General features: G+C 44.2%; 1 protein-coding gene across 7 annotated transcripts in view; it reads right to left on the bottom strand.

The window, feature by feature from the left end:
• SLC4A4 (solute carrier family 4 member 4) overlaps positions 1-23,828 on the bottom strand; it is a 290,540-nt gene that overhangs the window by 43,342 nt on the left and 223,370 nt on the right. For all 7 annotated transcript variants that reach the window (XM_073637852.1, XM_073637824.1, XM_073637832.1 and 4 more), the window contains 3 exons: positions 10,788-10,921; positions 10,320-10,591; positions 1,180-1,259 (listed from right to left, as the gene is read on the bottom strand). In XM_073637852.1, the coding sequence (XP_073493953.1) occupies positions 1,180-1,259; positions 10,320-10,591; positions 10,788-10,921 (486 nt within the window). The remainder of the gene's footprint in view (positions 1-1,179; positions 1,260-10,319; positions 10,592-10,787; positions 10,922-23,828) is intronic.

Raw genomic sequence — 23,828 nt, 5'->3', positions numbered from 1 at the left:
TTTCAGACCCACAGCATGTCAATTTCCCTTGCGGGTCCGCATGTGGACTTTCTCCATAGACTTAATATCTATGAGGAAAGTCCGCATGTGAAAAAAAAAATGGCGCCGTTCATTTGCATAAAATGAGGACTGAAGCCGCGCGGCTACTCGCAGCATCAGGGCCGCAGGCGGCTCCTGACCATGGGCACATACCCTAAGGAACAAGGCAGTAGGAATGGCTGTTTGGGAGTCTGGGTAAATAACCCTGAAGGAGTTATGATAAAGACCAATAGGGTGATACTAGGCTTTTTGAACAGACACTGTCAGGGGGTATTCTCATGTTATGAAATTGGATTAATTAGACAACAAGAAAATAAGAAAGTTTGCAATTGACTTGCCTTTTCTATTTGTCATCATTCTTCTTCTGTGAGAGCTTTTAACTTACATTGTAATAACTTACTTACATTACATTTAGCTTCTTCTGTGAGAGCTTTTAACTTACATTGTTTATAGCTTGTTGCCACGGATATCAGCCACCAGAGCCTGGACAGTAACTACATTCCAGGCTTAGGGGTTAACTCTTAAGATTCCAGCCACCCCTCTCCAGCCACTGATTTCTATACAGCTGTTAGCTGCTGACTTCCCTACTCCTTTCTCTCAGCTCCTGACATGTTATCAGTTCTGTAAAATCACAATCTCCTCGGCTCCACTTGTGTTCTCAGTTTTAATTTAAGATGTGTGCTAGCTCTAATGCTCTGTTAGCTCTATATGCAAATACAATGATAATAATTTAAACTTCAGAAGAAGAATTGACAGACCATTAATGTGGAACAGTAGCATAAGCTCAGCAGTAGGACGAAGCTACTGAACCAGAACTGTCACTAAAGTAAGAGTGCTTGCCCCTCTAGGCACAATGAAGTGGTGAGACTGAAAAGCTGCGTGCTGCTCAAGACACAACTCGAGAATAATCCTATAATAGAATTAGGGTCAGCAATAGAGGACAATCCACAGACCTAATATTAGTGCTATTTTTTCATTTTTGAAGGAGATTTTTTTTTACTACATCTGGTCATATGCTCCTCCACCAGCAGCCATTTCATGGACTGAAGTGATGGTCAGTTTGTGAGGAAAGCTGCACTAACAAGAGAAAATTGCCAACCCCTGCTACAGTTTCCCAGAGCTTACAGTAGGAGTACTTACTGGATCCTCTGTGGTCGCAAACGTGGTGGAAAGGAAGTCATGGGGTAATTCTGTTGTCTCGTTAAATAGTGAACTGTTACCTGAAAAGAAAAAAAGTGCTTTCAAATAGTTGCATAAAATGACTATACATTATAATTAACAAATCATAACCAGACATTTGCTGATATATATATCTGTGATTGGAGCACACATTGGAAGCTTTCCCAGTGTATACAGAACCATAATTGCTTTCATTCTCTAATGACACAATGTTGCAGTAAACACATCATTTATGGTGACTATTGTAAGTTGTTTCTTAATCTTTTCTCAGACTTGATCTAAATAAACTCAATTTTGTTATGGAACAAATCTTTTTTTTCCCATAAGTTGGGAAAGATGGATTGTGCTCTCTCTTTTTTATAGAATAATGAACCATAATCATAATGTATGATTGATAAATATAAACAGCAGGGAACACAATTTTTTTCTGCACGTAAAAATAATTTAGATTTGGTACGTGAATTAAAAATGGAAAACATGAAATAAAAATTCCAAACAATATTTGTATTTAATATACTCATGTGTTATTGCTATCTCTCAAATGTCTAAGCTAACAAGATGATTCTCAGTGGAAAAATAATGCTACCAAAATAATCTCTGATCATCTATGACCATTATGACAATTTGCAATGTCATTGATGACAGAAATTAGCTATATAAAGGACTAGTGTTGAGCCACCCCCGTAGTGTTCGGGTTCGGTTCGGTTCGTCGAACACCGGGATGTTCGAGGAACTGTTCGTCGAACTGTTCGTCGAACACCTTAGAACACCGTCGAACACCGTTAAAACCAATGGCAGGCAAACAAAAACACATAGAAACACATAGAAAACACCTGCAAAGGTGTCCAAAAGCTGACAAACTGCTCAGAAGACACTCTCTTTAAAAAAGCCGGCCGGCAAATTCAGCAGCGGCATACACCGGTACCCGACAATTTAGACAAGAAGGAATAGAGCATCACACATAGATTAGATAGATAGAAACATGTCAGTCACACATATAAGAAGCACAGTGACAGTGTTGGTTACTGCACTTGTCATTTAGTGTAAAGGATTTATTAAAAAAAATATTAGTGTTTTCATGCACTGTCTCTTTAAAAAAGCCGGCCGGCAATTCAGCATCTGTAACCGACAATTTAGAACAGAAAGAATAGAGCTTCACACATAGATTAGATAGATAGAAACATGTCAGTCACATATATAATAAGTACAGTGATAGTGTTGCTTACTGTACTTGTCATTTAGTGTAAAGGATTTATTTAAAAAAATAATAGTGTTTTCATGCACTGTCTCTTTAAAAAAGCCGGCCGGCAATTCAGCAGCGGTACCCGACAATTTAGAACAGAAACATAGAGCATCACACATAGATTAGATAGATAGAAACATGTCAGTCACATATATATGAAGTACAGTGATAGTGTTGGTTACTGTACTTGTCATTTAGTATTAAAATAAAGGATTTATTATTAAAAAAATTGGCGTGGGGTTCCCCTTAATTTTAGGCTCTAGCGGAGGTTAAGCAGACGGCTGGGGCAGATGTTTGAAGCCTGGGAAGGGGGTAATACCCACGGAGCTTCCCAGGCTACTAATATCAGCCCCCAGCTGAATACATAGCCTTTACTAGCTATTAAAATGGGGGACCCCCCCAAAAATGACGTGGGGTCCCCCCTAATTTAATAGCTAGCAAAGGCTAGGCAGACAGCTGGGGGCTGATATTAATAGCCCAGGAAGGGGGCCATGAATATTGGCCCCCTCCCAGGCTAGAAACACCAGCCGTCAGCCGCCCCAGAAATGGCGCATTCATAGGATGCGCCAATTCTGGCACTTAGCCTCGCTCTTCCACGCTGCCCTGGTGCGGTGGCAGGGGGTAATAGGGTTGGGGTTGATGTCAGCTTATAATGCCAGCTGACATCAAGCCCAGGTTAGTAATGGAGAGGCGTCTATAAGACACCCCCATTACTAACCCCATAGTCAAAGTTAAAAAAAACACAAACACCCAGAATAAAGTCCTTTAATTGAAATAAAGACACAATCCTTTATTGTTCTAAATTAAACCATACTTACCATCACGCCCATTCCAGCTGAAGCCAACGATCTCCTGCAATAAAAGAAAAATAATAAAGCAACCTCATCCTTACCTTTCCATGGTTCCCACAACAGCTTCAGCTCTGCTACATCGAGATGACAGGCTGGACCGCAGCAGAACGCTGCCATCCAGCCTGTCATCCCGCAGACACTGAGAAGCGCAGGCTTGCTTGCGCTGCTCAGCGTCTCTCTGTGACGACATCCAGATGAGCCGAGTTCATGTCCAATGAACTCGGCTCACCTCATGCACGTCACTGACAGCGTGGGAAAATTCTCACGCTGAAGCGCTGATTGCAGGAGAATTTTCCCACGCTGTCAGTGAAGTGCAGGAGGTGAGCTGAGTTCATTGGACATGAGCTCACCTCATGCACATCACTGACAGCGTGGGAGAATTCTCCTGCACTCAGCACTTCAGCGTGAGAATTTTCCCACGCTGTCAGTGACGTGCATGAGGTGAGCCAAGTTCATTGGACATGACCTCGGCTCATCTGGATGCCGTCACAGCGAGACAGTGAGGAGCGCAAGCATGCCTGCGCTTCTCAGTGTCTGCGGGATGACAGACTGGATGGCAGCATTCTGCTGCGGTCCAGCCAGTCATCTCGATGTAGCAGAGCTGAAGCTGTCGTGGGAACCATGGAAAGGTAAGGATGAGGTTGGTTTATTATTTTTCTTTTATTGCAGGAGATCGTTGGCTTCAGCTGGAATGGGTGTGATGGTAAGTATGGTTTAATTTAGAACAATAAAGAATTGTGTCTTTATTTCAATTAAAGGACTTTATTCTGGGTGTTGTGTTTTTTTTAAATACTTTACTAGAAATTCATGGCGGTCATGTCTAATACTGGCGTGACCCCATGAATTTTGGGCTTGGGGCCAGCTGATAATACCAAGCTGGCCCTAACCCCTTTATTACCCAGTGAGCCACCGCACCAGGGCCCTGGATGAGTTGGGTACAGCGCCAGAAGATGGCGCTTCTATGAACGCGCCATTTTCCGGGGTGGCTGCGGACTGCAATTTGTAGCGGGGGGGGGCCCAGAAAGCTTGGGCCTCCCTGCGCTGCAGATTCCAGCCCCCAGCTGCCTAGTTGTACCTGGCTGGACACAAAAATAGGGTGAAGCCCCACGTACTTTTTTTTTAATTATTTCATGAAATTCATGAAATAATTAAGAAAAAAAGGCCTTCCCTATATTGTTGTGTCCGGCCAGGTACAAATAGGCAGCTGGTGGTTGGGGGCAGCCCGTTCCTGCCTGCTGTACCTGGCTGGACACAAATATAGTGCGAAGCCCCACTTCAATTTTTTTTAATTATTTCATGAAATTCATGAAATAATTAAGAAAATAAGGGCTTCCCTATATTGTTGTGTCCGGCCAGGTACAAATAGGCAGCTGGTGGATGGGGGCAGCCCGTTCCTGCCTGCTGTACCTGGCTGGACACAAATATAGTGCGAAGCCCCACTTCAATTTTTTTAAATTATTTCAGGAAATTCATGAAATAATTTTAAAAAAATTGACGTGGGGCTTCGCACTATATTTGTGTCCAGCCAGGTACAGCAGGCAGGAACGGGCTGCCCCCAACCACCAGCTGCCTATTTGTACCTGGCCGGACACAACAATATAGGGAAGCCCTTTTTTTCTTAATTATTTCATGAAATAATTTAAAGAAAATTGACGTGGGGCTTCGCCCTGTGTTTGTGTCCAGCCAGGTACAACTAGGCAGCTGGGGGCTGGAATCCGCAGCGCAGGGAGGCCCAAGCTTTCTGGGCCACCCCCGCTGCAAATTGCAGTCCGCAGCCACCCCGGAAAATGGCGCGTTCATAGAAGCGCCATCTTCTGGCGCTGTACCCAACTCATCCAGGGCCCTGATGCGGTAGCTCACTGGGTAATAAAGGGGTTAGGGCCAGCTTGGCATTATCAGCTGGCCCTAAGCCCGAAATTCATGGGGTCACGCCAATATTAGACATGACCACCATGAATTTCTAGTAAAGTATTTAAAAAAAACACAACACCCAGAAAAAAGTCCTTTAATTGAAATAAACACACAATTCTTTATTGTTCTAAATTAAACCATACTTACCATCACGCCCATTCCAGCTGAAGCCAACGATCTCCTGAAATAAAAGAAAAATAATAAAGCAACATCATCCTTACCTTTCCATGGTTCCCATGACAGCTTCAGCTCTGCTACATCGAGATGACAGGCTGGACCGCAGCAGAACGCTGCCATCCAGCCTGTCATCCCGCAGACACTGAGAAGCGCAGGCTTGCTTGCGCTCCACAGTGTCTCTCTGTGAGGGCATCCAGATGAGCCGAGTTAATGTCCAATGAACTCGGCTCCCCTCATGCACGTCACTGACAGCGTGGGAAAATTCTCCTGCACTCAGCGCTTCAGCGTGGGAGAATTCTCACACTGAAGCGCTGAGTGCAGGAGAATTCTCCCACGCTGTCAGTGACGTGCAGGAGGTGAGCTGAGTTCATTGGACATGAGCTCACCTTATGCACGTCACTGACAGCGTGGGAAAATTCTCCTGCACTCAGCGCTTCAGCGTGGGAGAATTCTCACGCTGAAGCGCTGAGTGCAGGAGAATTCTCCCACGCTGTCAGTGACGTGCAGGAGGTGAGCTGAGTTCATTGGACATGAGCTCACCTTATGCACGTCACTGACAGCGTGGGAGAATTCTCCTGCACTCACCGCTTCAGCGTGAGCATTTTCCCACGCTGTCAGTGACGTGCATGAGGTGAGCCGAGTTCATTGGACATGAACTCGGCTCATCTGGATGTCGTCACAGAGAGACGCTGAGCAGCGCAAGCAAGCCGGCGCTTCTCAGTGTCTGCGGGATGAGAGGCTGGATGGCAGCGTTCTGCTGCGGTCCAGCCAGTCATCTCGATGTAGCAGAGCTGAAGCTGTCGTGGGAACCATGGAAAGGTAAGGATGAGGTTGCTTTATTATTTTTCTTTTATTGCAGGAGATCGTTGGCTTCAGCTGGAATGGGCGTGACGGTAAGTATGGTTTAATTTAGAACAATAAAGGATTGTGTCTTTATTTCAATTAAAGGACTTTATTCTGGGTGTTTGTGTTTTTTTTAACTTTGACTATGGGGTTAGTAATGGGGGTGTCTTATAGACGCCTCTCCATTACTAACCTGGGCTTGATGTCAGCTGGCATTATAAGCTGACATCAACCCCAACCCTATTACCCCCTGCCACCGCACCAGGGCAGCGTGGAAGAGCGAGGCTAAGTGCCAGAATTGGCGCATCCTATGAATGCGCCATTTCTGGGGCGGCTGACGGCTGGTGTTTCTAGCCTGGGAGGGGGCCAATATTCATGGCTCCCTTCCTGGGCTATTAATATCAGCCCCCAGCTGTCTGCCTAGCCTTTGCTAGCTATTAAATTAGGGGGGACCCCACGTCATTTTTTTTGGGGGGTCCCCCATTTTAATAGCTAGTAAAGGCTATGTATTCAGCTGGGGGCTGATATTAGTAGCCTGGGAAGCTCCGTGGGTATTACCCCCTTCCCAGGCTTCAAACATCTGCCCCAGCCGTCTGCTTAACCTCCGCTAGAGCCTAAAATTAAGGGGAACCCCACGCCAATTTTTTTAATAATAAATCCTTTATTTTAATACTAAATGACAAGTACAGTAACCAACACTATCACTGTACTTGATATATATGTGACTGACATGTTTCTATCTATCTAATCTATGTGTGAAGCTCTATTCTGTCTGTTATAAATTGTCGGGTACCGCTGCTGAATTGCCGGCCGGCTTTTTTAAAGAGACGGTGCATGAAAACACTATTATTTTTTTTGATAAATCCTTTACGCTAAATGACAAGTACAGTAAGCAGCACTGTCACTGTACTTCATATATATGTGACTGACATGTTTCTATCTATCTAATCTATGTGTGATTTTCTATTCTTTCTATTCTAAATTGTCGGGTACCGCTGCTGAATTGCCGGCCGGCTTTTTTAAAGAGACGGTGCATGAAAACACTATTATTTTTTTTGATAAATCCTTTACGCTAAATGACAAGTACAGTAAGCAACACTGTCACTGTACTTCTTATATATGTGGCTGACATGTTTATATCTATCTAATCTATGTGTGAAGCTCTATTCTTTCGGTTCTAAATTGTCGGGTACAGGTGTATGCCGCTGCTGAATTGCCGGCTTTTCATGTTTCACTGTTGGCACTGTTCCCATGGATTTGGGCAATCACTGTAATGCCACAACCACCATGGCTGTGGCATTACAGTGAGTGGCAGACAATCCCTGCATGATTGGTGCTCTAAATAGCGCCAGACATGCAGGACACGCTTTTGGTGCACGAACAGTTATCGAACATAACCTCGAACAGCCGAATTTTTTGCAAATTGTTCGGGTTCGTCGAACAACTCGAACACCGCCCAAAACAGCTCGAATTTGAGATTGGCGAACAGTTCTAGTCGAACACCGCTCATCTCTATAAAGGACCTTCATGCACCTGCTATGGGGCCCTTACAAGGAGTGAGTCTAGTCCTGGTTGGTACCATCTCCTTTGCTATTGGGTTGTCAGACCGAGAGGTATTGTTAGGCATTAACCCCTAACCAACATATGACAAACCGATACATCATATGTTGACTCTCATGTGCCTCTAACAGCAGCGGGTGGTGTGGAGATCAGCCCGCAGCTGTTAACCTGTTAAATCCCACCGTCAATGTCTGACAGCGGCATTTAACATGCACCAACAGGGGCGCATATCGTTCCACGCTCCCATGAGTGAGCACTTGACATGATCGCGGAGAGCCGATGGGTTGTCAAGACAGTTGTAGGTCTGCTGAAGACCCCCATGCCTGTCATTATGACCCTCTTGTGAAAGCCAGCCGTGGCCGGCGTTCACAGGAGACTGTACTGTTATGTATAGTACAAGCGATCAGGCGATCGCAGCTTCAAGTCCCCTAAGGGGACTATTAAATCATGTAAAAAGTTTTAAAAAATATGGAAAAAATAGAAAAACACAAATGTTCAAATCATCCACCTTTTGTCCCATTAAAAATAAAATAATTTAAAAAAAATAAGAAATACACATATCGCTGCATTCATAAAAGTCCAATTTATCAAAATATACAAAAATTAATCCAATGGGTAAGCGGTGTAACAAAAAAAATTCTGTTCTTATTATGCCACTGAATTCAATGTTCCAAAATGGGACAGTTTTGGTCTCCCACATGGTCCCTTGGAGTTGGAACTTCACTATGAGTGTGTGACCTTTATCTCTACGTAGGATCACTCAAGGTGCACTGGTTTCATTCCTATTTGAATATCTCTGGAGGGATTTTCCAGGACTTAAAAAAAAAAAAAGGGCAGCAGATGAGTTAAAATTAAAAAATATCCATTACTTAACTATTCAGTCACCAGCCACTGCAACGCCACCACTCTTGGTGGTTACCACTAGACCTGCAGTGATGACGACATGTCCATCATTTTGTGACTGCAACCAATCTTTGTGACTGCAACCATCATTTTGTGACTGCAACCAATCTTTGGCATCAGCAATCACATGCCAAACAAACAAGCATGACAGCTGTGACTAGTGAATAAGTGCAGCAGTCAAATCCGTGAACCTGAAGTCATCGCTAAGTGAGTAATGGATATTTTAAATTTTAAACCCTTCACCCCCCAGCCTGTTTTCACCTTCCTAATCAGGCCAATTTTTTCAATTCTGACCAGTGTCATTTTATGAGGTTATAACTCAACAATGCTTCAACATATCCCAGTGATTCTGAGACTGTTTTTTTCCATAATAAGTTGTACTTCATGTTAGTGGTAAATTTTGGTTGATATGATTTGTGATTATTTATGAAACTATGAACAATTTGTCCAAAAAATGTGAAAATTTTGCAATTTTCAAACTTTGGTTAATAAATAACATTTATCACATGTATATTTCAAATCAGCACCATTTTTGAAACATAATTTTTTTTTCTTAGGAAGTTAGAAGGGTTAAAATTTTATCAGCAATTTTTCATTTTTTCCAGCAAAATTTACAAAATCAATTTTTTAGGGACCACATTCCATTTGAAGTGACTTTGAGGGGCCTATGTAACATAAAATACCCAAAAATGACACTTTTTAAAAACTACACACATCAAAGTGATTAAAACCACATTTAAGTTGTTTATTAACCCTTTAGGGTCTTCACCGGAAAGCAATATGGAAGGAAAAAATTAAAATTTTAAATTTTTCCCACAAAAATATTGCTTTAACCCCTTATTTTGCATTTTGCAAAAGGGTAACAGGAAAAAATAGACTGTACAATTTGTTGTGCATTTTCTCCTGAGTACACCAATACCCCATATGTGGTGAAAAATGACTGTTTGGACGAACAGCAGGGCTCAGAAGGGAATGAGCGCCAACTTTAGGAGCGCAAAATTGGCTGAAATGGATAGCAGAGGGCATGTCGGATTTGCAGAGCCCCTAATGTGCCTTAATAGTGGAAACCCCCCACAAGTGACTCCAATTTGGAAACTACACCCCTCAATGAATTTATCTAGAGGTATTTTTAGCACCTTGAATCCACAGGTGCTTTTATAACTTTGAGCTGTAAAATCACATTTTTCCCACAAAAATGTTGCTTGAGCCCCAAATTTTTCATTTTCTTAAGAGTAACAGGAGAAAAAAAAACATACAATTTGTTGTGCAATTTCTCCTGAGTACACCGATACCCCATATGTGGTGGAAAACTACTGTTTGGACGCATGGCAGGGCTCAGACGGGAATGAGCGCCAATTACTTATCACAGTATGTGCTGCTGTTTATATATAAATATACTTTATAACATACCCAACTTGTTTCCCACTATTTAAAAAGCTTGTAAATAACAAACGCATATGGTACCCCTAACCCGATTTTAAAATTCCTGGGCAACCCCTTTCAGTAGCAGTACATTGAATTCATTTTGTATTACTATGTACCTGGAAAAATCTAATTACAAGGCACCAGATAAGCTCTCAGCATTTCATAACCAAGAAGATTTTAATGCTTACTTGGGTCTGGTGGAAGACAAGCACAATTAAACAGGGTGACATCACCCACTCTGTAATGGGAGTTGATTGGGTAATAATCTGCAAAGTGGATCATCTTCTTAAAAGCATCATAAATGAAGATGAAGCTGATGAGACAGGCAAACCCTTCTTCTGTAAAACGTGTAAAGTACTTCACAAGTGAGCTAGCATCCGTGGCCACTAGGACGAGGCATAAGAAAGCTGACCACAGGCCAATCCATAAGCGGAACTCCAAGTAATTAAAGTTATTATCTCTGGAAAAATGAAACCATGAATGAGGTCATCTGATAAGAAGAACACAATAAAGCAAAATGATATGGAGCATTACTATCAAAAAAAGCCTATAATTACAAATTACTAGTTAATGCGACATTTATCAATCTGACATTTCTCACGATCACTATCTGTATTCTCTAAAGATGGCTGGAGAGAGTGAAACCGGTGACTTACTTGCTAAAGTTGAATAAAAGCCTCTCAAACACAAGGACGGGGCCCGTACTACTCAGAATTGTTAGTGGTTGGCCAGCAAAAAGGCAAAAAACAGCACCTGAAACTGCAGTGCCAAGGAAGCTCTCCAGTACACCCTGAGAAAGAAGAATATCAGCTGAAGGCATATACATGTATTCATTACATAGGTTTCTATTATTAAATATTCTGTACATTTTCAAGTGAAGAAGTACTTTGCTTACTTATGACAAATTCTGAATTAAATGACAAGAGAATGTTACAAACTCTGATTTACTGGCACCAAAAATGAAAACATCACCATAAAAATACTGCATAGCAGTCTTTAATATACTGGGTAATAATGATTTTATATTACATGTATATATAGTTCATTAAGAGCAATAAATCAAACGATTATTGAATGTCACATAAAAATTTAAAAAAAGTTATGATTGCTTGTTACAACTATAAATAAATGGACAAATATATATATATATATATATATATATATATATATATATATACTGTATATATATGGTCGTTTGAACAGCAGCATGACAAAAATGTCATTGTGTATATACATACTGTACATATACATATACTGTGTGCGTTATGTGTATGTGAGTATTTTATATATGCTTGTGTGCATTTTTGTACTAGGTCCATGCATCTGTAATGTGTTAATGTATGTATAATGTATTAATATGTCCATATTTTATACAGTGGTGCTTGAAAGTGTGAGAACTCTCAATTTTCCATATTTCAGCATAACTTTCACCTAAAAGTGAACCATAATATCACTAAAGTTCTAAAAGTAGAGAAAGAGACCAAAATCAAACTAATAAGTAAAAAATATGAGAAAAAAAATATGGTCCGATATCACGTCTTTAACCCCTTAAGCCCCGGAGCATTTTCCATTTTTGCATTTTCGTTTTGTGCTCCCCTTGTTCCCAGAGCCATAGCGTTTTTATTTTTTAGTCAATATGGCCATGTGAGGGCTTATTTTTTGCGGGACGAGTTGTACTTTTCAATGCCATTACTAGTTTTACCATATCGTATACGGGAAAACGGGGAAAAAAAATCCAAGTGCGGTAAAATTGCAAAAAAAGTGCAATACCACAGTTGTTTTTTATTTTTTTTACCACGTTCACTGAATGCTAAAACTGACCTGCCCTTCTTATTCTACAGGTCATTATGAGTTCATAGACACCAAACATGTATAGGTTCTTTTATATTTAAGTGGTGAAAAAAAAATCCAAAATTTTGTAAAAAAAAAAATAATAGCGCCATTTTCCGAGATCTGTAGCGTTTCCATTTTTCGTGATCTGGGGCTGGGTGAGGGCTTATTTTTTGTGCGCCGGGCTGACGTTTTTATTGATAACATTTTGGGGTAGATACGATGTTTTGATCGCCCGTTATTGCATTTTATTGCAATTTTGTGGCGACCAAAAAACGTAATTCTGGCGTTTAGAATTTTTTTCTCGTTACGCAGTTTACCGATCGGATTAATTCTTTTTTTATATTGATAGATCAGGCGATTCTGAAAACGGCGATACCAAATATGTCTATGTAGGTTTTTTTTTTTAGATTTTATTTTGAATGGGGCGAAAGGGGGGTGATTTAAACTTTTATATTTTTTCATTTTTTTTTTATATTTTTAAAAACTTTTTTTTTCACTTACTGCATGCTTCAATAGTCTCCATAGGAGACTAGAAGCAGCAACTGTCCGATCAGCTCTGCTACATACAGGGGACGAGCAGATCCCCTGCATGCAGCAGAAATGGTCCTGTGCTATGAGCGCCGACCACTAGGTGGCGCTCATAGCGACCAGATCATGACAACCACAGGCGTCTGCTGCAGACCCTGGGTTGTCATGCCCACCCATCGGTGACCCGCGATCACGTGACGGGGTCGCCGATGGGCGGGGCTTATGACGCGCTACCCGGAAGCGCTCGTTAAATGCCGCTGTCGGAGATTGACAGCGGCATTTAACATGTTAACAGCCACGGGTGGATCGCGATTCCACCCGGGGCTGTTGCGGGCACATGTCAGCTGTAAAAATCAGCTGAAATGTGCTCGGTTCAGTGAGGGCTCAGCGCAGCAGCCCTCACTGAACGGGGGGTACGCAAATGTGCATACTAATACGGCAAGGGTTGTTAAGGGGCTAAAGGGGTTGTCCACTATTAGGACAACTCCTTCTCAATCTGATTGCTTGTCTCGTTAAAATAAAAACACTGATACTCACATCCGGTGCCTGTGTCGTACCAGCGGTGTCGGCACTCGCATTCCCAGGGTGGTATGCGATTAATTTGCAGGCCAATAGCGTTCAGAAGCCATGTGGCCGCCGCACTGAAAGCCTGGCTACCAGTAAGAAATTAACTTTATTCCTCCCGGGAGCCTTGGGCTTTAAGTCATGGAAATACAGCCAGCGCTGCTTTAGTCACTGCTCGGTACATAGTGAGTGGTGGCTGTAACCATGCTCTGGTACTGTCTGACAAAAAACATACAAACCTCATACCACATATGAAACATGGTGGGAGGCGGTATTATCATGGTTCAGGCCTGTTTTGCTGCATCTCAGTCAGGAAGGCTTATCATCATTGATGGAACAATGAATTCAGAATTTTATCAGCAAATTCTAAAGGGAAATATCAGATCTGTCCATGAGCTGAATCTCAAGAGAACGTGGGTCATGCAACAAGACAAGGACCTAAAGCTCACAAGTCGATCTACAAAAGAACAGTTAAAGAAGAGTAAAGTTTAAATTTGGAATGGCCAAGTCATAGTCCTGATCTTAATCCTATTAATATTAATCCTTAATCCTATTGAAATATTGTAGAATGTCCTGAAGCGAGCAATTCATAGGAGAAAACCCACCAACATAAACCCACCATAAGAGTTTTGTAGGGAGTAATGGGCTAAATTTCTCAAAGCAGATGTGCAGAACAGATCAACAATTACCAGAAACATGCAGTTATTGCTGCACAATGGGGTCACTTCAGATACTAAAAGCAAAGGTTCACATACTTTTGCCCCTCACAGATGTGATATTGGATCATTTTCCTCAATGAAAAAATGACAAAGTGTAATATTTTCAACTCTTTTTTTAGCTCATTGATTTGATTCTCTTTATCTACTTTTATAAATGGGCCGCAAATATATGCTAGTATATCTCTATGTTCCTGAGTGGTGGATATAAACAGAGGTAAATTTCCTAATAAAGAGATAAAGGTCAATGATATGCTGACATATAATAAAGTACAAGTATATTCCATTAAACTATTTTTTGCTGGTTAAGGGAATCATATCACGCCCCTTTAACCACTCCTTAGAGGAGCAGTCTCAATCTGCAGCTTGTCCTGCAGTCACGGGTTCCTTATTAGAGATGAGCGTTGTTCTACTCGAACTGTTCGCCAATCTCAAATTCGAGCTGTTTTGGGCGGTGTTCGAGCCGTTCGGCGAACACGAACGATTTGAGAAAAATTCGGCTGTTCGAGGTTATGTTCGATAACTGTTCGTGCACCAAAATCATAACTGGATTTTTTTCTCAGTAATGATGAAAATTAATGTTAATACGCAGTTTGAGTGTACAGCGGGGTGGGGGGAGGGGCAGGGGATGGATCTCTGCAGGAATAATGAAGATCTCCATTTTTTTTTCTCTTTCCCGCATTTACAGTGGGGAGGTGCAATCTGTCAGCCTATCAGCAGCGCACACACGGAGCGAAGTGCTTTTTTTCACACAAGCAAGTGCATGTGTCATTGGCAGTGTATGTCACATGTCCTTGCCCTATAAGACCAAGCCATTTTCCCCGTCGCCACCATTTTCTCACTGCTGCAGCTGCGTGTTAGACGGCACCGCTGTTGCTGTGTGCGCTATACCTTGTTAATTTCAAGCCAATTTTCGCACAAATCTACAGATAGCTTGGGAGTAGGGAATAGTTGTGATTGCAGTCCTTTTAAGGACTAGGTTACAGCATTTCCTACGACTTTTATCAGGCAGGTCTGTGCTCTTAAATAGATAGATTGTGGGAGTAAAGACTAATTGTAATTGCAGTCCTTTTCAGGACTAGGTTACATCAGTTCCTATCAGTTTTTGCCAGGCAGGTCTGTGCCAGTGCTGTGCAAGTTTTTTTCACAGCATTTGGCTGAATCTAGCAAAGCTAATCCTTTTTGGCCTATTGCAGAGTGTGTTAGTCAGTGGAGTAGCCTATCTGTGTTGCAAGACATACCACCTGTGTATAGAATACCAATTTTTTTACTGCACCTAGTGAAGTAAAATCTTTTGGGCATAGCATCATTCTATTAGTCCATCTAAACTGACCTCCATCAGGTTGCAAATTGAATATAATTTTTTTCTGCATCTAGCTCTGAAAAAATATTTGGGCTTCTAGCAGTGTGTGGGACTTGTTCTATTAGTCCATATATACTGACCTCCATCACGTTGCAAATTCAAAATATTTTTTGTCTGCATCTAGCTCTGAAAAAATATTTGGCCTTCTAGCAGTGTGTGGGACTTTCTCTATTAGTCCATCTATACAGACCTCCATCAGGCTGCAAATTAAAAATAATTTTTATCTGCATCTACCTCTGAAAAAATATTTGGCCTTCTAGCTGTGTGTGAGACTTGTTCTATTAGTCCATCTATACTGACCTCCATCAGGTTGCACACTGAATATAATTTTTTTCTGCATCTAGCTCTGAAAAAATATTTGGCCTTCTAGCAGTGTGTGGGACTTTCTCTATTAGTCCATCTATACTGACCTCCATCAGGTTGCAAATTAAAAATAATTTATATCTGCATCTAGCTCTGAAAAAATATTTGGCCTTCTAGCAGTGTGTGGGACTTTCTCTATTAGACCATCTATACTGACCTCCATCAGGTTGCAAATTAAAAATAATTTTTTGTCTGCATCTAGCTCTGAAAAAATATTTGGGCTTCTAGCAGTGTGTGGGACTTTCTCTATTAGTCCATCTATACTGACCTCCATCAGGTTGCAAATTAAAAATAATTTATATCTGCATCTACCTCTGAAAAAATATTTGGCCTTCTAGCAGTGTGTGGGACTTGTTCTATTAGTCCATCTATACTGACCTCCATCAGGTTGCAAATTGAATATAATTTTTTTCTGCATCTAGCTCTGAAAAAATATTTGGCCTTCTAGCAGTGTGTGGGACTTGTTCTATTAGTCCATCTATACTGACCTCCATCAGGTTGCAAATTGAATATCATTTTTTTCTGCATCTACTTCTGAAAAAATGTTTGGGCTTCTAGCAGTGTGTGGGACTTGGTCTATTAGTCCATCTATACTGATCTCCATCAGGTTGCAAATTAAAAATAATTTTTATCTGCATCTAGCTCTGAAAAAATATTTGGGCTTCTAGCAGTGTGTGGGACTTGGTCTATTAGTCCATCTATACTGATCTCCATCAGGTTGCAAATTAAAAATAATTTTTATCTGCATCTAGCTCTGAAAAAATATTTGGGCTTCTAGCAGTGTGTGGGACTTGTTCTATTAGTCCATCTATACTGACCTCCATCAGGTTGCAAATTGAATATAATTTTTTTCTGCATCTAGCTCTGAAAAAATATTTGGGCTTCTAGCAGTGTGTGGGACTCATTGTATTAGGCCATCTATACCAAGCTCCACCAGCTTTGAAATTAATAATAATTTTTAGCTGCATCTAGCCCTGAAAATAATTTTTCCCAATAGTGGTAGCAATAGAAATATGGGGCGCGCGCCTGGCTAACAAAAATATACGCTTCATAACACAAAACACCAGCCTAGCGCACTGCATTAATAAGATGGCATCATCGTCTCTCCCAGTGCTAGGCCTACTACGCAGGCTAGCATTCCTGTGCCTAAAACACAATGTATGGGTCCGCGCTAGCCACTATGCTGAGGGGTATAAAGCTGCTGCTAACGCTTTATAACAATTCAATTGGCAGATTTTCACAGAGCTCTTCCACAACGCCCACCCATCGGGCAACAGTTGCCCACCCTCCCTATGGGATCTAGTGGCGAATAGTTGATGCCATTAATCAGAGCGTCAGTTGCCCCGTCAACGTGGCAAGCATACGGTAAGGCATGGGAAGAGTGGACACGACTAGTAGCAGGCAGACGGGTTGACCAATGTGAACAAGCCAGATCACAAGTCACCATAGAATTTCTCCACCAGCTAATGATGAGGGGCATATCAGGAGCGTCAGCGCAGCGGTGTCTGACCGGAGTAGCATTTCACTTCCAACTACTGAATTGGGGAGATGTGACAAAGATTCATCATCAGACAATCCATAAAAGGGTGGAAAAAGGGTCAGCCAAGTCAGGAATGTAGACGTCCCGTCCCGTGTCACTAAAACTGATTTCTCACATCATATCCCTAACACCATTAACATGACACTCACAATTTGAAGCAACACTAATGTCTACTGCATTTGTGATCGCCTTCTTCGGGGCGCTATGTATAAGCGAATTAGTCCCTCAATCCAAAATTACCACCAGTGGAGGCTTATTACACCAGGACGTAGTCATAGCCAATAATGCAATACATCTACGCATACACCAATCGAAAACGGTTCCAGCGGGCAGGGGTACTTGGGTACTTCTACAACCCACAAACGGTACACTGAGTCGGGTAACAATAGTAAAAACATATCTAACCATCAGATCACAAAGTAATTTCTTCCTATCACACATTGATGGAACGCCATTATCAAGATACCTGTTCCAAGCTATATTTAATAAATGCATAACATCGGCAGGGAACCACCCCAAAGATTACGGGACACACTCATTCCGCATAGGTGCGGCCACGGAAGCAGCAAGAGCAGGACTGTCAGAAACGGAAGTTCAGAGGATACGGAGATGGCGATCCACGTGTTTGGCGAGATACATAAGACCGGACTTGTTATCCTAACGTGGTTTGTTTCTTTTACAGGTGACGCTAAGCCAACAGTGTGAGTGATAGGCCACTCGTATATATATTGGGCACAAAAAAGGGCGAAAGTCCGCCCAGGCGGGAGGAAATTAGAGTTTCATAACACATATTTCAACTGGAGAGGTATTAGAGGCCTGCTATGGCCACAGGTACTAATGGAGGTAATCAAGGTAGGGAGAGAGGCAACAGGTCCGGTCATCTTAGTTATACAGGCCGGGGGAAACAACCTAGGTCATCACAAGAGCGCATAACTAATGGCAATAATGAAACTAGACACTGAGCGCTTCAGAGAATTTTTCACAAAATTAGCTATAGTATGGTCAGAGATTGTGCCGATAGCGGTATGGCAAGGTGCGCGAGACATCACGGCCATCGAATGGACAAGGCGGGTAATAAATATTCGGATGGCAAAATTTAGAAGAGACAGAGGCGGTGTAGTGATACGACACCGACAACTGGAAGGAGATAAAGCAGGCCTCATACGGCCCGACGGTGTTCACTTAATAGATATTGGACTGGACATATTCCTGTCAGGACTCCAGGACGGAGTGGAACAAGCGTTAAGAGTGATGGGTGGGGGTCAGAGTCCTGCATACGAGTACGCTGGATCCTCCGTGGCCTGGAAATAGAAAGGACATGTTGGAGAGTTACACTTGTTGGCCAACTTGCCGGAGTGGGGACCCAGGGCATGCTGCAACAAGCTGAATTATTTTAGAAATAAAATGCCTTTCTAATGGAATGAGTATAAAGAGTTAATAAAGCTGTGACCGATCCTCACCCATCCAGTTGTAAGAGTTACATTATTGTATTGTCCATGAAAGGGGGGCGGTAGGGGGGCTGAGCGTCTGGGTTTGGTTGGGGGTCCCCACAGTCTGCCTAGGCTAGATTCATTTAAAAATTCTTATTAGATACACAGGCGGTGCAGCTTGCTTCGCAGCTGGGCTACTACGCCCAAAGTATTGCCTAGGCTAGATGCAGTTAAAAATTCTACGCTGACTAGCAGACACTGAAGATTTGGAGCAGACCTCTGAGTAAACAGCTCTTCAGACTCAACCATCTGTGTTACCCCAAGCCATAGTGTATGTAGTTTCTTACAGTTAAAAGGGGGGGGGGGTGCGACCCAACCCACCTGGAATTGACGATGCCGTCACGCAAGACACAGCAAGGGGACTCCCAAAATTGTGGCAGACACCACTTAACCCTAGAACGCATACCTGTGGCCTTGCAGGCCCGCCCAGTTAATTGTTTTCTATTTTCTGCAAGATTACTTTAGTTAGAATTTTGAAACTCTAGGTATTCTTCATGTATATAGTTGTTTGTCATTTGAGTTTGAGTTATTCCATGTTATTTGCACACGGGCCTAAAGGGCCCCAGGTATGTGAAAGTGTAGATTTTTATGGTCATGCATTCTAGGGTTAAGTGGCATCAATTGCCCCACTGTTGCTTAAAACGGTTGGTGAGGTGATTTTACCAAATCCCCAAGCTTTTAGTCTCCCAAGGATGACACAGGGGTAGAAATGTCCTTGCGAATCCATGATTTGTTCATCTTTATGAACGTGAGTCTGTCTACATTCTCAGTGGACAGCCGCGTGCGCTTATCTGTCAGCATACCACCAGCAGTGCTGAACACACGTTCAGAGAGAACGCTGGCTGCATGGCATGACAAGATCTCCAAGGCGTGAGTGGCGAGCTCCGGCGATTATTCCAGATTGGAATACCAAAATGAGCAAGGGTCCAGTGACACAGTCATGGCTTCGATGTTCACTTGGAGATTCTCCTGTACCATCCTCTCTAGGCATTGACTATGTGTCAGACTTCTTGTCTCCTGTGGCCTTGCAAAGGATGGTCTAAAACAGTGGTGAAACGATTCCACAAAATTGCTGTTACCAGCAGATACTGTGTTACTGTTACTGTTTGAGTGATGAAGACTCGACAGTCCCACCGTTGGCAAGTTAGAACTGTGAGATTCACTACGTGCACCACTGGTGTTTTGTGGAAAAGCACATGTAAGATTCTGCAACAGCGTCTGCAGATACTCCTGCATTCGTCAATACCTTTTTATGGCAGGAATTATTTCGGCAAATATACTTTTGTACCGGGGATCTAAGAGTGTGGCAACCCAGTAGTCGGGATTACTTCGAATTCTGACAATCCGGGGGTCATGTTGCAGGTAGTGCAGCAAGAAGGCACTCATGTGTCTTGCGCATCCAGAAGTACCAAGTCCTTGTTGTGTTGGTAGCGAGGTAAGAATCATGCTTCCTTCCTCTGCCCTCTCCCTCCAACCTCGCACAACAGAAATGTGATCAAGGTCTCCCTCATCTGATGAGTCTTCCATGCCCATCGCCAGTTCGTCCTCCACTTCTTCCTCGGCTCCTGCACCTTCCTCAACAGTTTGGCTGTTACCATGCGCCCTGGTTAACCCCTCTCCCCCACCCTCCCATGCCTGCCGCCTTGGTGCTGCCAACCGTCTGGACCTTGGAGATGTTATCCCTTCCGCATACGACTCCTCCTCTACTTCCTCCACCTCCTCTTGTCCCACCACCTGACTCTGAATTCTGTTTAATGTGTGCTCCAGCATGTAAATCACCGGAATAGTCATGCTGATAATGGCATCGTCGTCAGCACTAAACATCTTTGTCGCCATTTCAAAACTGTGCAGAAGGGTGTGTGGCGCCCCTGAGGGTTCAGTCGCCACAGAGTTACTGCATCTCACCCAGAGGTGTGGTATCTCACCCTCAGGTAAGGAAGGCGTATGGCTCGGGACCCTGACTCCTGCATCCAACACATACCCGCAGTGGGGGTAGGGCGAGATTGTTCCTAAGGGAGAGCACAGTCCCAGGTCCCTAGCTGGTTTGAGGGTCCTATGTAGTGGGTGCTTAGGGGAGCAGCTTAGGGGAGCACATGACAAGGAGAGTATAAATAGGAAGCCATCTTAGAAAGAGCAAGCCAGACAGAGGAGGAAAAGTGACAGGAGCAGAGACTAGGCATGAGCTCTGCTCCGGAGGCGGGCCTAGCCTGGGAGGCCCAGGACTGAAGGAGAGAAGAGAGGAGTGGGAGCTGGAAGGCTCCAGGAACCGAAGGGACCCTACGGCTACGGGCCGTGCAGAAGGCCACCCGTACTCCCGCTGCTACAAGGAGGTAGAGGGGTCAGGACAGATAAGGGGAACCGGTCCCTCAACTAGCGGAGAAACAGCAAGGCTCAACTAGAAACCGGAGGCTGCTGCATTTCATGTACTGCAGGCCAAAGTCCACACCAGTCTCACTAAGAAGGTAGCCACATAGGACCCAGGGGACGGAACACACGTCACCCGCCAAGGCCCGAGGATACCGGATAGAAGTGTCACTGGGTGTGAGGTGCAGGGAGAAGGCCAGAGAAAGGACACACAGAAGGGGGTCCTGCTAAGTACTCCGGAGCTATCTGGGGGTGGACTGAGCCCCTCACTGAGTATACACAGCACCACGGGGGAGATTGCTCTGGTACCTGTAATCTGGACTACAACAACTGTGAGTAATATCTTGAGACGGCATCACACGGACTCTGTGTTCATTACTGACTCCCTGCACTACAACCACCATCATCCACCCACACTGCCCTGAAGCTACACTCTACCTGTGGTGAGTAATAATACCGTTGCTGCAAAACCACCAGCTTCAGAGGACTGTTCCGCAGCGACGGCCCCTTTGGCCGCACTCCACAGGTGGCGTAGTCAGACATTATAAAATCCATATATACAAATTACCCTTGGATTGACCGCCCTGGGTCACGGACTGGGTCACCGCCACAGTGACTACAACCCCCAGCGTCTACCGGCCCGGCTCAGGGTACCCCATGGCCCAGGGGGCGCGTCAACTTCATAGGTCCCTGATCTGAGACCACTCCTGCAGCGTGATTTGCCCCACCTCTGGATCTCGTTGGCCCAGGCTATACGTCAGAACGTATTGCACCAGGGCTTGTCGGTGCTGCCACAGTCGCTGCAACATGTGCAGAGTTGAATTCCACCGTGTCGGCACATCGCATTTCAGCCGGTGAACTGGCAGGCCCAACGACTTCTGTAGAGATGTAAGTCGTTGAACTGCGGGATGCGAACGGCGGAAGTGAGCACACAGCGACCGTGCCCTCTGCAGAAGGCCATCTAGTCCGGGATAGTGGGCTAAAAATTGCTGGACAACCAGGTTCAACACGTGAGCCATACAAGGCACGTGTGTGACATTGCCCCGGCGAAGTGCCGCACCCAGGTTTGCAGCATTGTCGCACATGGCCTTCCCTGGTTGCAGGTCCAGTGGAGACAACCTTTCATGAAACTGGGTCTCCAGAGCTGACCACAACTCCTCAGCTGTGTGACTCACATTTCCCAGACATTTCAAAGTAAACACTGATGCCGTTGAGCCCTGCTGCCAGCATAGTAAGGAGGTGTGCAGGATTCCTTCTGCGCAGTTAGAAAGCAGGTGGCATTACCAGACAGGCTTTGGGTGCAGGTGGAGGACCGAGAGGAGGTTGAGGAGGCAGAAGCAGTGGAGGAACTTCGAGATAAAGAGGATTGACGCACAACTCGTGGGGACGGTAAGACTTGGACAGCAGCCCCTTGTCCTGCTGTCACCATAGTTACCCAGTGCCCAGTCAGCGACATGTAACGCCCCTGTCCATGCCTTCTCGTCCAAGTGTCTGTGGTGAAGTGCACCCTGTCACACACAGAGTTTCTCAAAGAAGCGGTGATGTTGTGTGTGACATGCTAGTGGAGCGCAGGCACACCTTTCTTTGAGAAGTAGTGCCGACTGGGCATCTGGTACTGGGGCACTGTGACGGACATAAAGTCTTGAAAAGCCTCTGTGTTCTCCAGGTGGAAAGGCAGCATTTCTGTAGCCAACAGCTTGCAGATGGTGAAATTCAACCTCTTAGCTTTCTCATGGCTAGGAGGAAATGGTCTTTTACTTTTCCACATCTGAGGGACCGAGGGCTGGCTGTTGTGCTTAGACGGTGTTGAGTAGGGTGTCCCCGGCAAACTGCCGGTCTGTGAGGAAGATGCAGGCGGACATGTTAGGTTGCCTTGATCCAAAGGTGGTGCTCTCGATGTCGGAGAGCGCTCAACACTAGCAGGTGTTTCCACTTCCCAATGAACTGACGACCTGCCAATCACACTGGCTGTTGCAGGTAAAGAGGTGGCAGGTCTGCATCCAAAAACATGTGTGACTGCTGTCCCCCCAGTCACAGAGGATGAAGAGGCTGCGGATGCACAAGATGGGGCAGACGGTGGTTGGCCCAGCCGGCTAGGCCGCATTGTAGCACAGTGAGCTTCCCACTGCAACTTATGCTTCATATCCATGTGACGGTACATGCATGAAGTACTCAAACTATGGATTTTTTGACCTCTACTTAGCTTTTGCTGACAAATATTACAGATAACACGAGTTGGGTCATCCTTATCGATTTGAATAAATGCCCAGGCTATGCAAGGCTTAGAGCCCATGTGACCTGAAGAGCCACTACGACTTGTGGTCAGAGGCAGAGTTGTGGTTGAGGATGCAGTTGTTGACGTGCTTCCAGTACTCCGTCTCTGTTCAGGAAGGCGCAACCTAACCTCGTCGTCAATAGCATCTGTGATGCCCCGCTGCGCTTGGTATCACAGATCCTAGAAGAGTGCATTGATGGAATCCTCCACAAGAGGCCCCCATAAACATTCACACATCTCCACCTTCCACCTAAGACCAGCAGAGGGAGCCCGTTAGGGATATAAATAGGGAAGGTGGAGCTAGGCAGTTCAGTTCCTCTGAAGAGTTCCTGCAGTAGAGAAGCCTAAGAGAGGTCAGTCTGCAGTGGAGCTCAGTCTAGTCTAGAGAACGCAGTTAATAGTTCAGCAGTGGAGCACGAGGCTCCTGCTTGCTAGATTCAGGGAGCCCAGATAGAGCTTAAGGTGTGCCGGTGCCGTAAGATCAGTGAAGCGCGGCAAGCTGCCGTTAGTGTGTATAGCCTAGTGAGGGCCTGAGTAGGCCGAAGGCGAGTGGCGAGTTAGTACATAAGGGGCAGAGGAGCTTAACCAGCTCACCCCGAAGCATTTACCGGACACAGGATCCGAGCTTACCGGTATCTCTATGACCCAGTAAGGCATAACC

This window comes from Phyllobates terribilis, unplaced genomic scaffold (assembly GCF_046119375.1).
Source record: "Phyllobates terribilis strain yellow unplaced genomic scaffold, ASM4611937v1 Scaffold_1__5_contigs__length_1240528914, whole genome shotgun sequence".
Taxonomy (NCBI): domain Eukaryota; kingdom Metazoa; phylum Chordata; class Amphibia; order Anura; family Dendrobatidae; genus Phyllobates; species Phyllobates terribilis.
Note: the sequence above shows the minus strand (reverse complement) of the source record. Positions and strands in the feature narration are given on the sequence as shown.